Genomic DNA, 15,332 nt, shown 5'->3' with positions numbered 1-15,332 from the left:
GCGATTTCGGGGTGGGGAAACTGAGTCGCTAGCCTGGCTCATAAGGCTTGTCCAGACCATTCAGGCTTCCAGATGTGGCTCTGTCCTCCCGGCCTTTAGGCCTCACTTTATTCCTTCTTCCCTGGGCTGAGTTCCAGTTTTGGCTGTAAGACTGGGAAAGCCACTGCAAAAGACAGGGCTTCAGTGGCTTTTTTTTTTGTCCGTGAGAAACCTTTCCTTTGTACCACGACTTGAGAGGTAGCCTGGCAGGAAGAGAAACTGGACGTGCCTCCTTTAAGGGGTCCGCGGGGACGCGCTCGGGCTTTTGTTTGGGCGGCGGCGCGCGCGTCGCCGTCAGCGGGCGCGCCGCCGTCAACGCCCGCGCCTGCGCGCTGAGGGCTCCCTGGTCGTCGTTTGCTGCGGCGGCTGAAGAGCCTGGAGGAGACGCGAGTCCCAGCCCGGCCCGCACTTCGCTTCCCGGTCTCGGTTCCCCGCGGCCCGGCGCGCCCCGGCTCCGTCCCAGCCTTCCCAGTCCCTCGCGGCCCGGCCCGGGCTACCCGCCTCCACCGCCGTAATGATGATGATGGCGCTGAGCAAGACCTTCGGGCAGAAGCCCGTCAAGTTCCAGCTGGAGGACGACGGAGAGTTCTACATGATCGGCTCCGAGGTAGCCCGCGGCACGACCTCGCCCTCCCTGGGCCGGGCCCCGCGGGAGCCCTGGGCGGGTATGCGCGCCGGGAGCGCGCGTCTCCATTCATCGCGGCGGCGGGCGCGGGCGCGGAGCTGGGACGTATGGGGGCGTGGTCGGGGCGGGCCTCTGGCCCCGCCCCCAACCCCGGTGACGCGAGTTCCCTTGCCTTGTTCGCCGGTCCCAGTGAACCCTGCTGCCAGGGCTTGGGGCGCCTCGGGAGGCCCCTGGTTCCGCGCTGAGTTGGTACTTCTCTAGCCGGACGCAGAGACGGGATGTTCGGTTAGCCCTTGCAGCGCTTGGGGGCTGCACTAGTGCCCTTGACTCTTTTGAGATGCTGCGAATTTCATGTGCACCCCTCCCCCCAGTGCTGTTTGTGGGGTTCTGAAATCGCAGGTTGGAAACCCAGGGCTTAATAAGGGCTCATCCCCATTGCATTTGTTGCTTCTGAGGGTGGCAGTGGAGGTGTTTTGACCTTTGTTTACCAGTGAAGAAACAGATTAGGAGAAGGATGCTTGCGGCTAGATAAGGCCCCCAGTGTCTGAGCTAGATCTTTCAGCAGTTCAGAAGCAATTGATACTTTGGACATCTGCAAACTGATTCTGAATTGTTACAGGGGAGAGATCCTAAGGATCTTTAATCCTTAACTAGAGTGGTAGCAGTTTGTTGAATCAGCTAAAACCCGTACAGTAGGAAAACCGTAACTGGCCCTTCAATGGGTGTTTGTTCTAAGTGTATTAAGTTTTTGGAAATTGTCTCAAACTAGCCCTTTTTGGACTAAAGTGTCCCCAGCTAGTGTATATTCCTTTTTTAAAAAATTGTGGATATACAATTCAGATGTGCAAACACCAAGCAACAGAGTCTCTCAGGAGGAGGTAAGTACTAATCCCAGAGAGCTAAGTTACAAAATGCCTCCCCTTGTAACAGTTTTTAGTATTACACACGTATTACACGCCAACATTTTATATTTTTTAAACTCTTGGGGATTTTCTTCTCAATTGAGCATAGTGTGAATGAACAAAGCCTCCTGATGGTCACACTGAGGCTTTCAGGGCACCCGTGATTCCTGTCTTGTGTTAGTTGTGTCAAGTTATGAAACCAATGTTGTGAGTAGCATCATAACTTTAGTGTTTGCATCACATTTTCCACCAAATTTTTTTTTTTTTTTTGTAGAGATGGAGATCTTACTTTGTTGCCCAGGCTGGTCTTGAACTCCTGGCCTAATACCAATCCCTGTCCCCCAGCCTCCCAAAGTGCTGGGATTACAGGTGTGAGCCACCACATCTGACCATGTATCCACCAATTTTTAAAAAACAAAAAGGTCAGGATGCAATAAATTCACATTCACATGATCGCTTAAGCACTGCTATTCAAAGATGGCTGTGCTGGGGAAATGGAGCCAGTACCTGTCCATCTGCCGCAGCTCAGAATGGTCTCCATCGTCTGGTAGGCACATACTTAAGTACAGGACGCAAAAAGCAGTTGGTATTTAATGCTGCATAGAAACCTTTACCTGGCCGGACACAGTGGCCACGCCTGTAATCCTAGCACTCTGGGAGGCCGAGGCGGGCGGATTGCTCGAGGTCAGGAGTTCAAAACCAGCCTGAGCAAGACCCTGTCTCTACTAAAAATAGAAAGAAATTAATTGGACAACTAAAAATATATATACAAAAAATTAGCCGGGCATGGTGGCACATGCCTGTAGTCCCAGCTACTTGGGAGGCTGAGGCAGGAGGATCGCCTATGCCCAGGAGTTTGAGGTTGCTGTGAGCTAGGCTGATGACGTGGCACTCACTCTAGCCTGGGCAACAAAGTGAGACTCGGTCTCAAAAGAAAAAAAGAAAAGAAAAGAAACCTTTACTTGATCTAATTGAGGGGGAGAAAGTAATCAGATTGGCCTTGATTCTGAGTGAGTGGTACTTTTGAAAAGAAACTTTCATTTATTAGTTGGAGCAAACCAAGAAGCAACACATGGCCAGGTAAGAAGAACCTCAGGAGACCTGGGTCCACTTTTCTCATGTGTATAACGAGATGCTTGGACTAGATGGTTCTAAGATCTTCCCCCAAACACATTTTAGATTTTAGAGAGCTAACTATAGTCTTCTCTTTCAGGCCTTCCACACCTGGCCCTCCCTGTTGAGTAAGAGCAGTGGTCATGAGACACAGAGAGGCAGTTTGCTTTTTTGGGCTTGGCTTAATAATCATCAGCCCTTTGGAGTTTAGGGAAGGGTTCCAGATCACAGAACCATCTGTTGACATCTGTTAGCTCCTGTGACACTACTCGATGGATGCCCCTAGTCTCCTTCCTGGTGGAAACAGGCACTGTATTCAGAGAGGTGGGCGGCGGTAGCAACACACCCACTGCCTCCATGAAACATCTATAGACCTGCCTTGGAGGGCATTTGCAGTTGCTATGAGTGTGTATCACTGTTCTCCTGCCATATGCAGGCGGCTTTATTCATCAAGCCAGAGTCGCAGAGCTAAGAGAAACCTAACAACTTGCCAAGTCCAGCATCTTCATTTTATATTCAGGAAACCTAGGTCCAGAGAGGGCAAAGGCTGGTTCAGGGAAAAGCCAAGAACACAAGCCCAGCCTCCTAAGTTCTGAAGGGGCCTTGGGAGGGGTTGAGGAGTCCTAGAGCCCTGCTGGGCCTGCAATTTTGTCATAGTCATGGGGGCAATATTGTCAATTTCTTTTCAAAAACCTAATGGAGGCTGGGCATGGTGGCTCATACCTGTAATCCCAGCACTCTGGGAGGCTGCGGCGGAGGATCACTTAAGGCCAGGAGTTCAAGACCAGCCTGAGCAACATAGTGAGATCCCTTCTCTACCAAAAAAAAAAAAAATTAGCCAGGCATGGTAGTGCACACCTATAGTCCCAGCTACTCAGGAGGCCAAGGCAGGAGGATCACTTGAGCCCAGGAGTTCAAGGCTGCAGTGAGCTATGATCATACCACTGCACTCCAGCCTGGGTGACAGAGTGACCCTTGGATGGTAATGACACACAAACCAAATAATGCTGAGGGGTCAGTGCTCTCTGTGTGGAACGTGAGTGTCTTGCTGTGGCTACTTCTCTCTCGTGTGTTCAGCAGCTCTTGTGGATTACATAAGTCTTTCATTAATGGAAAATGGAAAAGCATTTTTATTTAATACTGTGCTTGGTAGGTAAAATGGGAAAAATAATAGATGTGGTCCTTTGTAGGGCAAAGTTCAGAGTTGCTGAGCATTTGACAGATGAGTAGAGACCCAGAGAAAAGGGAAGCGATTCTAGGTCACAGTTGGAGCCAGCACCTGGCACCTTGTGTTCTGGCCGCCCCTACATGTGACTCTCAAGTGATACTTTTTAAAAAGTCAATGAGACAAGGAGGTGTTTTTATAAAAAACTTTAGGACTAGATTTTTTTTTCCCTAAGAAAGTCATACTTTGATTGTTTGATATGAGCAAACTGAAACTGTTGTTTAGGGCAGTAATGATTTATGTAGCAGTCTGATGATTTCCAATAAGTGCTTTTTAAACCCTTTGGAAAATTCCTTTGGTATCCCTGGTTTGAGTTTTGTTACTAAACAAAGCAACACAAGCCATGCAGGAAATTTTCCTGCGTCTGTCTAAAATTAAAAGACCTTTTTGGTGTTTATTACATCATAAAAATATCAAAGTCTTGTTCTTAAGATAAAAGAAGGTCAAGGATGCCTTCCATTTCTGGAAAGTACCAGAGATCATTAGTCCAAAATCAAAATAACTGAGAGCTTCTTGCTAAGCTCTGGGGCGTCCCTCTTGGGCATGTGGCCATGCCTTTCAGAACTCAGTCCTGTCGTCGGGGTGCACACATGCAGACCAGATGTGTACTGCTGCTAAACCCTTGCTATCAGCAGAATGTGTTTTATTGCTGCTGAAAGCTGGGTGCCTTGGGGCCACCTCGAGGCCACTTGATCCTGCCAAGTCTCTGGGCCAGGACTCCCCTTCCGAATCTCCTGTGACCATTATAATGAGCCTTCTTGCTTTACTCATAGGTGGGAAACTACCTCCGTATGTTCCGAGGTTCTCTGTACAAGAGATATCCCTCACTCTGGAGGCGACTAGCCACTGTGGAAGAGAGGAAGAAAATAGTTGCATCGTCACATGGTAAAAAAACAAAACCTAACACTAAGGGTGCGTCTTCACGAGGGTTTGTAAACCTGTTTCAAAACCACTCGCTTATGTCATGAAGATAAAACGTTTTCACTCCAGAGTGTCTTCACTGCAGCCTTGGCCTTAGGCAGGCAGGCAGCATCCCAGGGGCTGGGCTGGCTCGTGTGCACAGCAGGCAGGAGAGTGACTCCAGGGAGCCAGTGGTGGTCCTCCAGCAGATATTTCCAGTGGGGCCAGGACAGGAGCTGGTGCGGTGAAGACATGTTGGTCTCAAAACGTTTTAGGAATGCTGCGATGCTCTGCCATCTGCCGTAGGCGTGTTGCCATAGTCATCCTCCATGCAGCCTGAGCGGTGGGTGGTGGCCCCAGCTCCCACTCCCCTCTGGGCCTTTCACCGCTTGCTTTCCAGAGCACATCCATCCCATAGCACTTCATCCTGGCCTCCAGTGTGCTAGAGCTCATGTGCTTGTGCCTGTGGTGTGCCTGGGGCTTGCTAGGTGAGCCGCCGAACACTAGAAACTAGCGTGCTTTGGGCCGTGCAGCTCTGTGCGGGACAAAAGGATGCCCCGTAGACACTCTGGGGCTCCATTGAGAGATACTCTCAAGGGGACATTTGGCTATGGACACAGCATGCCCTTTGGCAGGGGCTGAAACTACTTCCCACCTGCCAGTGACGCCTTATAGAGAGCTGCCCTGGGCCTGGGTGTGCACGTGTGTGAGTGCATGTGTGGTGCTTTGCAGTCTGTCCTGTTTGGTTTTGTCTGTTGGTGCTGATGTGGTTTTGTCCACTGCGTGAAAGTAGTGGTTCTTTTAATGCAGGAGCCGGAGCTGCTTTTTTATCAGCTGCTATAACATTTCCACTCACTTGGCTTAAAATAATTTCCTTTTTGTCCCCCCCCCCCAGCCAGTGGAGCACCTGTCACTAATGCAGTGAGTCCCCAGCTTTGCTTCCCCCTCTCCCCCCCCCCCCCGCCTCCCCCTGCAAGTCCCTGGTGAAGTCTTGGTGACTCTTGCGTGTTGTGCTTTGGAGATAACGTCCCCATAAGTGACTGAGTTTTCCAGGAGAAGCCGGGCTGGGCCCACAGACAGGTAGCAGCTCTTGACCAAGGTTCCCTGGAAGAGCTGGGGGTCAAGTTGCCTAGAATCTGTCCTGCTCTCTAGGCAGCACATCTGGACGGGCTCGGGGACGGCAATTCATGTTTGGTGTAAAGCAGCTATTTCCATCTCTCTGGGCTCTTGTTTTAAAAGAAGAGTATTCTTCATCTTCCATTCCATCTCCTCACCTTGCATCATGTTGTGGATTGCCATGGTGTCAGACCTCTTCCCATTGGGGTGTTACTCTGGAGCCTTCCTTTGCCCCCAAGTGAGGACCAAGAGAATATATTTTGGAGCTGGGAGTCCATGTTGGCTGTGCTGTGCTGTCGCTGCTGCCTTGAATACTTCCTCTGCCCCCAAGCCAGGGCTCCTGGGGCAAATGAGTCCAAATCAGCCCACTGGAGGCCTTCCTCAGTCAGGCTTCTAAATAAGGCATGTTGTCCAGAGTGCCCTTTTGGAAGAGGCCAGCATTTGGCAGTAGTGAGTAGATACCTTGCTTTTCCCACCTCCAGCATGCGAGGACCTTGATGTGCTGCACCCACTTGGCTGGCTGCTTCGTGCTACCACTGCCAATGGAGTGACCCGGTGGTGTCTCCGCTTACAGATCATGGATACACGACTCTAGCCACCAGTGTGACTCTGCTAAAAGCCTCAGAGGTGGAGGAGATTCTAGATGGCAATGATGAGAAGTACAAGGCTGTGTCCATCAGCACGGAGCCCCCCACCTACCTCAGGTAACTTGTTCCTGGCCAGGGCATGTTCTGGGACACCCAAGGGGACTTCTCTCATACTCAGAACCTGGTTGGGGTGAAGTTGAACTGAAATACTTTTTAACTATTGACCCACTGTGCTTACATATTTTCTAAGTTGAGTGTCTAAGTTTATTTTGTGTCATTGGCATTCCTAAGAAACATAAGCCAAAGGCCGGGCATGGTAGCTCACACCTGTAATCCTAGCACTCTGGGGGGCCAAGGCAAGTGGATCCTTCGAGGTCAGGAGTTCAAAACCAGCCTGAGCAAGAGCGAGACCCCCATCTCTACTAACAATAGAAACAAATTAATTGGCCAAATAAAAATATATAGAAAAATTAGCCGGGCATGGTGGTGCATGCCTGTAGTCCCAGCTACTGGGGGGGCTGGGGCTGAAGGATCACTTGAGCCCAGGAGTTTGAGGTTGCTGTGAGCTAGGCTGATACCACGACACTGTAACCTGGGCAACAGAGTGAGACTCTGTCTCAAAAAAAAAAAAAAGGAAACATAAGCCAAGTTGTGGATTCTGGGGAGGTGTTAGGAATGCTTTGAGAGTAGGACTAATTTGTCAGAAAAATTAGTGGCTCAGATAAACTCACAAAAGAAACAAACAATAGATTTGAATGTATAAAAACTTAGAACAGGCCGGTTGCCGTGGCTCATGGCTGTAATCTTAGCACTCTGGGAGGCTAAGGCGGGAGGATCGCTGAAGGTCAGGAGTTAAAGACTAGCCTGAAAAAGAGTGAGACCCCGTCTCTCCAAAACATAGAAACATTAGCTGGGCATGGTGGTGTGCACCTGTAGCCCCAGCTACTTGGGAGGCTGAGGCAGGAGGATTGCTTAAGCCCAGGAATTTGAGGTTGCAGTAAGCTATGATGACGCCATTGCACTCCAGCTAGGTGACAGAGACCCTGTTTCAAAACAAAAAACCTTAGAGCCTTTACAAGAGCATTTACAGTAACAATTTAAAAGGCAAGTGCTTGGAAAGTTACTGTGTTGCACATAGAGTCTGTGCATCCAGATTTATAAAACTAACTAGAAACCCCGATAGATAAATAGGTGAAGGATAGGCTACTCCGGGAGGTGCAAGGAGTAAACAGACATGGGAAGAATGTATGTCTTCATGGGTAATTTTAAAAATTCAAAGTAAAAACTAGCAAAATAAAGAATTGGGGAAGTGCGATGGAGCTGCACATTAACGCGTGCTGGGCCAGCTCTGTAGATGGGTGTGCTCTATTTGTGATACATTGCATCAAACATCTTTTTTTTCCTCTGACCTGTTCATTTCATCCTGGGAATTTGTCCCAAAGAAATAACTTAACAAAATAAAGCAATGCACTCACTATACTGGAGAACATTCATTTGCTCGGTGTCTAGCCTTAGGGAAGGGTCAAGTGAGTGACAGTGTGGCCAGTGGAAGGGACTGGGATGTAACCCTTATGTATTATAATTAAGCAGATTCTTTAGCAGCCTGGGGCAGGGGTCGCGTGAGGGAGATGTGCAGGATGCAGGATCGTACCTACCTACCTTATGCTTGTAGCTCTCAAGAAAATATGCATTTCTCTGCACAAAACCAGGGAGAGCTAAGGGGAAGAAAAGGATTTTTGTTCAGAGTGATGTGGTTGTGGAAATTAATTTCTTTCCAGATTTTCTTTCCTCTCTGCCGTTGGATTGTTCTCACGATCCTCCCCTAAGAAAGTTGGCATGCCTGCAGATGGCCAGGGATAGAGATGTGAGCTCTGCAGATTCCTTTCCCCCAGGGATGTGGTAAGAACACAAGGGTTGCTAGGCCTACCCAGGGAAGCCTCAGGAGGAAATTGTGTACACATGGGTGGGACTTTTAAGTCTGCACTCGTCAGCTGGAAACCTTTTATGAGGCAGTAAACAGTTTCTTGATGATCATGTCATGTGAGGAACAGCTGAGGGCATTGAATCCCATTACCCTGGAGGACAGGTCTACACAGGTAGCGGGTGGCAGAGGGTTGAGCAAAGCATCATCGGCTGGCTCCACACTACTCAGCCTGACAAGGGACTGGCACCTCCCCTTCTGTTACTGGGTCACTCTGGCAGAGGCTGGATGTCCTCTCTCAGGGCTCTTGGGAAGGAAGGTAGGCTTTTGTGACTCAGATTCTTGGATTCCGTGTATGGCTGTGTTATTCACATTCACTGTGTCTGTGGTGACACACTTGCGTCCACTTGAGGTGGCTACCAGACTTGGAAATGAGCAAGAGATTGCTGCTGAGATAGGGCGGAGCTTGGCTCCAGGAGCCTGACCAGTCAGGAGAGAGGTGTCCGGGATCTGTGGATTCTCAACACAGGCCCAGCTGCGTGGCCGTCGGCTGCGGAAGTTGCACCGGATCTATAATCCAGGGCCACGGCCCAGAGATGGGGAGTCACTTGATCTGGGTGGGACTCAGGAATTTTCCTACTTAAAATTTTGCACTGAGTGAGTCTGTGTGACCAGGAATAGGAACCACAGCCCAGATAGGCTGTAGTGGGGACCTCCGCCTTGCTGTCCCGGCTCTTTATTCAATCTCTGCCCAAATTGGTTCTACGTTTCCCCATTTTCCCAGGCCTCTGGTGTGAGGTGAAGGCCAATCACAGGGGCCCAGCAGGGCCGCAGTGCGGAGGCTCCCTCTAGTCATGGCTGGTAGTCTATGTCCCTCCTGCCCCACCACAGTCAAGAGGGCGTCCGCCTCAGCATCAGAGTTGCAGGTGGCCCCTGCTTTAGAAGAGGAAAGAGTTAACCCGTTAATTGCCACAGGAGTTGTATTTATCTCACTCTAGTTTTGACCCTGGGGCCACGTGAAGCAGATATAAAATCTTACTTGCCGATGTTCTTATTTATTACTACTGTTAATATTAATTTAATTCTCGAAACGTGGATTAAATAAATATAAGTCAATAAATTCTGTTGTTCTATTTATGTTTACCTTTAAATTGCACTCGAAGTTTTTTATTTTCGTAATAAAACACTGTGGCCCCAAGGAATAGTTTCTGTTTTTTGTGTGTGTTAAAGGGCCCAGGGCCTGGGCAGGTTTGGCCACTGTCCCTGCGAAAGAAGGGCCCATGTGCTGGCTCCCCAGGTCGCTCCTTAGATGGCGCTGCTGAGTGTTTGTCACCACTTGCTCTGAACTGTCGCAGTTATTGCGGGAGCCATCGTGTGGATGTTGGAGACACACAGGGGAGTGACACAGCACTGCCCTCTCTTGCTCTCAGTCTTGCCAGGGAACATTGGGCCATGCAGAGCCAGGCGGAACCTGAGGGCCCGCATCTGTCTAAGCAGCCCTGGCGCCTCAGTTTAAAATAATCATAAGTAGCTTTTGATATTTCCCAGTAGTAAAAGCAACCTGGAATTCAGAGACAAGAGCAAGCACCCATGGAACCTGGGTTATTTAAATCACTTTGGGCGTCATCCCAATGAATCCCAGCTCAGTGGCAGAGTTGAACCTCAGCTTACTGTCCAAGGCTCCACTCTGTGACTGCTGCCCTGGGAGGCCCTTGTTGTGCCCCACCTAGCGTCAGGGACGTGCTTCCATGGGAGTCGTGCGTGGTGCGTAGCGTGGCGTGCTGTGGCTGTGGGTGAGCAGCCGACGCTAGCCCAGGCTGTGTCTGGCGTCCCCTTTAGGCCCTCACCTGGGTGCCAGTGAGAGCCTGGGGAGTGGGCCCCTGCGGCACAGGGGTGCACAGATGACTCCCACAGGGTCCTGGAGCCCAGTGGGGGTGTGTCTCTGAGCAGGAACTGATGCCTGGGGGGCAGGATCGGGCTCCCAGACTGACGATGAGGGCCTTTCCTCTGTCTCTCCAGAGAACAGAAGGCCAAGAGGAACAGCCAGTGGGTGCCCACCCTGCCCAACAGCTCCCACCACCTGGACGCTGTGCCCTGCTCCACGACCATCAACAGGAACCGCATGGGCCGCGACAAGAAGAGGACGTTCCCCCTGTGGTGAGGCCCTCTGCACGGCTTCCGCTGCGGGTCTCCAGCACGTTTTAGTCTCATCCTCCCCAGAAAATCACTCTGCTCTGACCCGTGTTTCCTGAAAGGCCACACTGCTGCCTCCTCCTTGACCCACCTTCTCCCCAGACTGCCAGATGTCATCTGTGGCTTTCCGCAGCCTCCCTGGCACTGCCTGCTGTCTTCTCGCTGTGTTTCCCTCCCTCCCCAACACCTCACGCCCGTGCCTGAGAGCACAGTCCTTGGGCCCCCCTCGCCCTCAGTTTCTCGAGCTGGCCTAGCTGGTTCTCGCGGTGGTTCCCGTGGTGGTTCCCACGCCCACCTGTGTTCCCTGTGGCCACCGGAGCAAACCACCGCGGACTGGGCGGCTTCAAGTAGTACAGGTTTCTTCTCTCACAGGTCTTGGGGCCAAAACAAAATCAGTTCGGGCGGAATCAGGGGTGGGCAGGGCTGGGCCCCATTGCGAGGCTCTTGGGGTGAATCTGGTCCTTTCCTCTTCCAGCTCTGGTGGCTGCCACAGTCCTTGGCATGTGGCTGCATTACTCCACTCTCTGCCTCCGTGGTCGCGTGGTCTCTGTGTGTGTGAAGTCTCTCCTCTGTCACTCTTAGGACTCTTGTGATGTAATTTAGGGCTCACCCAGATAATCTCCTCTTAGGATCCTTCGCTTAATCTCATCTGCAAAGTCCCTTCTTTTGGCCATTTGAGGTGACAGTCACAGGTTTCGGGGATTAGGATGTAGATGTCTCTTGGGGACTGTTTTCAAGCTCCCAGCCTGTGTTTGCCTCTGCGCCCACCCTGCGTGCTATCTGCGGACTTCTCCCTCTAGGCCCTGTCATCCAGCTTGCCTACTTCTCGGGCCGCGTTCCCAGCTCCTTCCTCTTTCTCACACAAACCTGGTCTCAGCCAGGTTGCGCATGGGCCCACCTGGGCCAGCTCCCCATGGCCCTTGGGCCTCGCTGAATGATTGCAGCAGCCCCGGCCTGGCCTCCCCACTGCGTTCTGAGCTTCGCAGCTGGCCTGAGCCTCTTCGCTCTGAGCTGATCATGTCTCTGCTCCCCACAGAATCCTCCAGACTCCCCGTCACATTCAGTGGAAGCTGGTGCCAACACTGCTGCCGTTCTCTGCCCCACTCATTCTGCTTCGGCCATGTGAGCGTCCTTGCTGTGCTGGACCACCCAGAGCTCCTGCCCCGCAGGCCCCTCAGGCCCCTCGGCTGAGGCTGCTTCTCACCAACATCTCCCAGGCTCACCCTGTCCTCCCGCCTCCACTCTTTCTTTCTTTCTTTCTTTCTTTCTTTCTTTCTTTCTTTCTTTCTTTCTTTCTTTCTTTCTTTCTTTCTTTTCTCTTCTCTTCTCTTCTCTTCTCTTCTCTTCTCTTCTCTTCTCTTCTCTTCTCTTCTCTTCTCTTTTCTTTTCTTTTCTTTCTTCTTTCTTTCTTTCTTTTTTTTTTTTTTGAGACAGAGTCTCTTTGTGGCCCAGGCTAGAGTGAGTGCCGTGGCGTCAGCCTCGCTCACAGCAACCTCAAACTCCTGGACTCAAGCAATCCTCCTGCCTCAGCCTCCCGAGTAGCTGGGACTACAGGCATTCGCCACCATGCCCGGCTAATTTTTTCTATAGATATTAGTTGGCCAATTAATTTCTTTCTATTTATAGTAGAGACAGGGTCTCGCTCTTGCTCAGGCTGGTTTCGAACTTCTGACCTCGAGCGATCCGCCCACCTCGGCCTCCCAGAGTCCACTCTTTCTTTTTCCCCTTCCCTCCTTTGTCCCTGCTCCCCTCTTTTCCTTCTCTCTCTTTTCCTTCCCTCCTTCCCACCCTCTTACCGTCCCTATTTGAGTGTCACTTTCCCCTATAGGATGGCCGCTCCTGCCCCTTTCCCAGGCATCTATGCCCAGCACCCAGTGCGTTTCCCTCCCTGTGTGTCGTCTGCCTCCCAAGCCCCCTGAGGGCTGACCTCAGCCATCTCCATGCTCCCAGATGCCCTAGGCTTCCCCTGCCCCCGGCCCCCTCTCAACTACCTGCCTGCCCATCCCTTCCCTCTCTGTCTTCCCCAGATACTCAGCTCCCTTGCTTAGTGTCCCTCTGGGGCTTCCTCAGGCCAGAGGCCAGGTTCCATAGCCTGTGGGCACTTCGATACCCACTAGCTTGGCAGTATCCCCCAGGACTGTCCCCGACAGACTCTGCGCTCTGTCTCCCGTGGTCTGTTGCTGCTACTTCAGTAGTTCCCTCTCTCTCCCTCCTCTCGGCCTTTGATGGAATGTTTCCTCTTCTGGAAATGCGTTTTTCCTTTCTCACAGCTGTCTGTGACAGTCCTGCCCGCTTCCAGGCTTGAATCTCCCTTTGCAGTGTGTATCTTGGGGCTCTAGGTCTTGCTGCAGCACTGCCCTGGTCCACAGCTTCCGCCCCTTTCCCGTGCGTCTGTGAAGCACGCAGTTCTGCACTTTTGCAGCATTTGCTGTAGATAGGCTGGCGCTTGTCATTTACAGCTCCTCCTGCTACCACTAAACTATGGCTGTGCTGGCCTGGTCTCTGCTGCCTCAGATGTTAATTGACAAGTGGCCTTTCCCCCTAGCCAGGTTAGCAGTGACCTGTGATGCAGAGAGGAGGCTGAAAACTGGCATCCCTGGGCCCTGGCACTCTGGCTGACTGTTGTTGCCCTTTCACTTTCAGCTTTGACGACCACGACCCAGCTGTGATCCATGAGAACGCATCCCAGCCCGAGGTGTTGGTCCCCATCCGGCTAGACATGGAGATCGATGGGCAGAAGCTGCGGGACGCCTTCACCTGGAACATGAATGGTACGAGGCGTTTTGTCTCTGCTGGGCCCAGCTGTCCCCTCCCCTAATGCATTCTATGCTAACGGTCCCCCTTCCTGCCAGCTGCCTGCCTGGCAGATGCTAGACTTGACATTCAGGGCACCATAGTGTGGTGTGGGAAGGTACGGATGCTGGGTTTGGTCCTGTTTCTGCTGCTGTTCCCTGTGGGCTGGGTGTGTGCACTTCAGGCTCCTTCCTCCCCTTTGAGGTTGGGTGGTCCACGGAGCCTGTATGGCAGGATGCCAGTCCACGTAGCTTGGGTGAAGATGACAGTGCCACTCAGACCTGGTTCAGCCGCCCAGCCCTGCACACACCTCCCCTCGAGCCCCGTCGCCAGCCCACTCTTGATTTGTCACTGTGTGTGCACCCCCTGGCCTCTGCCCCTGCCCTCACTGCTCTTCCCTTTGGACGTCTTTGTTCTGCACATCCTGGCCCAGATCCTGTCTCTTCAGGCTCTTCCCGAATGTAACTATCTGTGTGTGCAAACGTAGACAGAGTAGAAGGGATGGGAGGGAGGGTTATGCATGTGTTTATTTTCTTCTTTATTTTTTCTTAAGTATGACAGAATTTTTATAAAGAATATATTATTTTTTTAAATTATTATTTCAGGATAATACAGGGGTACTAATGTTTAGGTTACACATATTGCCTTTGCCCACCCAAGTCAGAGCTTCAAGTGTGTCTATTCCCCAGATGGTGCGTACCGCACCCATTAGGTATGAATATACCCATCCTTCTCTCCTCTCTCCCACCTGCCCGCCTTTTCACATCTTTGCAATTGTGAATTGTGCTGCTATAAACAGAACATATTATTTATATTCAGATAAAAAGCAGTAAATATCATTTTAACTTTATTTTAGAGATAGTGTCTTGCTGTGTTGCTTAGGCTGGTCTCAAACTCCTGGCCTCAAGCAACCCTCCTGCTTCAGCCTCTGAGTAGCTGGGACTACAGGCACTCACCACCACACCTGCTTTATCATTTTTAAATGCATAAAGTTTAAAATCACCAGAGTCTCACCACCCTGATAATATTCAAATTCTACCTTTTCCCTCCTAGTTATTTCCACATGCAAATGTTCCTAACATGGTTGTCTTTATAGTGCAAGTATTCTTTTATTTTTCTTCACTTTTAAGTATCTTCATGGTTTCTTTAGTCTTCATACTGTGTTTCCCCGAAAATAAGACAGGGTCCTATGTTTATTTTTCCTCGAGAAGACATCCTAGGGCTTATTTTCAGGGGATGTGTTATTTTCCCCTCAAAGCCTCAGCTTGCGGCATGCACAGGACGGCCAGGACCTGACAGGGGGAGCCAACCTTGTTGGTGGGGCTGCCCGCACCTTTCCGGTCACCTCTGGGATAGCAGCTGTCACGATGGGGCAGATGAGAAGGGCTGCAGGTCTTCTTTGCCACTCCTCGAGGAAATGCATGGGTTGTGCAGATACGCTGCATAGCCACGCCCATCACTAGGTCCTATTTTCGGGGTGGGGCTTCTGTTGCGCAAATGCTTAGAAATCCTGCTAGGGCTTATTTTATGGGTAGGTCTTATTTTCGGGGAAACACGGTAAATGGTGCAGAATTTTCTTTTGGGTTGAAGCGCCTTACTTTGCTAAAACTCCCCCTGCTGTAGATGTCCCGTGGCTGAAAACATATTTGCTTGCAGCATTTTCTCCAAGAGGGGATTTCCTGAGGGAGAGTGTGAGTGGTTGGTGATGTGTGGTTGCCTTGAGCTTTCTGGAAGGATTAGGCTTCTTCCCTTAGTCATCCCCAGGCACTTGGTGTGTCAGGCCTGAGTCCAAGGGCATCTGCCCAGCCTGGGGAACAAGGTCTGAGAACCAGGTGCCTGGCCCCCAGGTTAGCTGGTCAGAGGGGGCATTGGTGGGGGAATGACACTGGTGAGAGGCTCCAGGAGCTTGTACTGGGTG

General features: G+C 51.2%; 1 protein-coding gene across 2 annotated transcripts in view; it reads left to right on the top strand.

The window, feature by feature from the left end:
- Window positions 1–369: 369 nt before the first annotated feature.
- Window positions 370–15,332, top strand: part of SMARCB1 (SWI/SNF related BAF chromatin remodeling complex subunit B1) — a 47,084-nt gene continuing 32,121 nt past the window's right edge. The window contains exons 1-5 of one of the 2 annotated variants that reach the window (XM_012776745.3): window positions 370–646; window positions 4,678–4,789; window positions 6,495–6,624; window positions 10,448–10,585; window positions 13,265–13,392. In XM_012776745.3, coding sequence (XP_012632199.1) covers window positions 554–646; window positions 4,678–4,789; window positions 6,495–6,624; window positions 10,448–10,585; window positions 13,265–13,392 — 601 coding nt within the window. In that variant the 5' untranslated portion in view covers window positions 370–553. Of the gene's footprint in view, window positions 647–4,677; window positions 4,817–6,494; window positions 6,625–10,447; window positions 10,586–13,264; window positions 13,393–15,332 lie in introns of both variants that reach the window. The other variant, XM_012776744.3, reaches the window with a different exon arrangement.

This window comes from Microcebus murinus, chromosome 22 (genome assembly GCF_040939455.1).
Source record: "Microcebus murinus isolate Inina chromosome 22, M.murinus_Inina_mat1.0, whole genome shotgun sequence".
Classification (NCBI taxonomy): domain Eukaryota; kingdom Metazoa; phylum Chordata; class Mammalia; order Primates; family Cheirogaleidae; genus Microcebus; species Microcebus murinus.
Note: the sequence above shows the minus strand (reverse complement) of the source record. Positions and strands in the feature narration are given on the sequence as shown.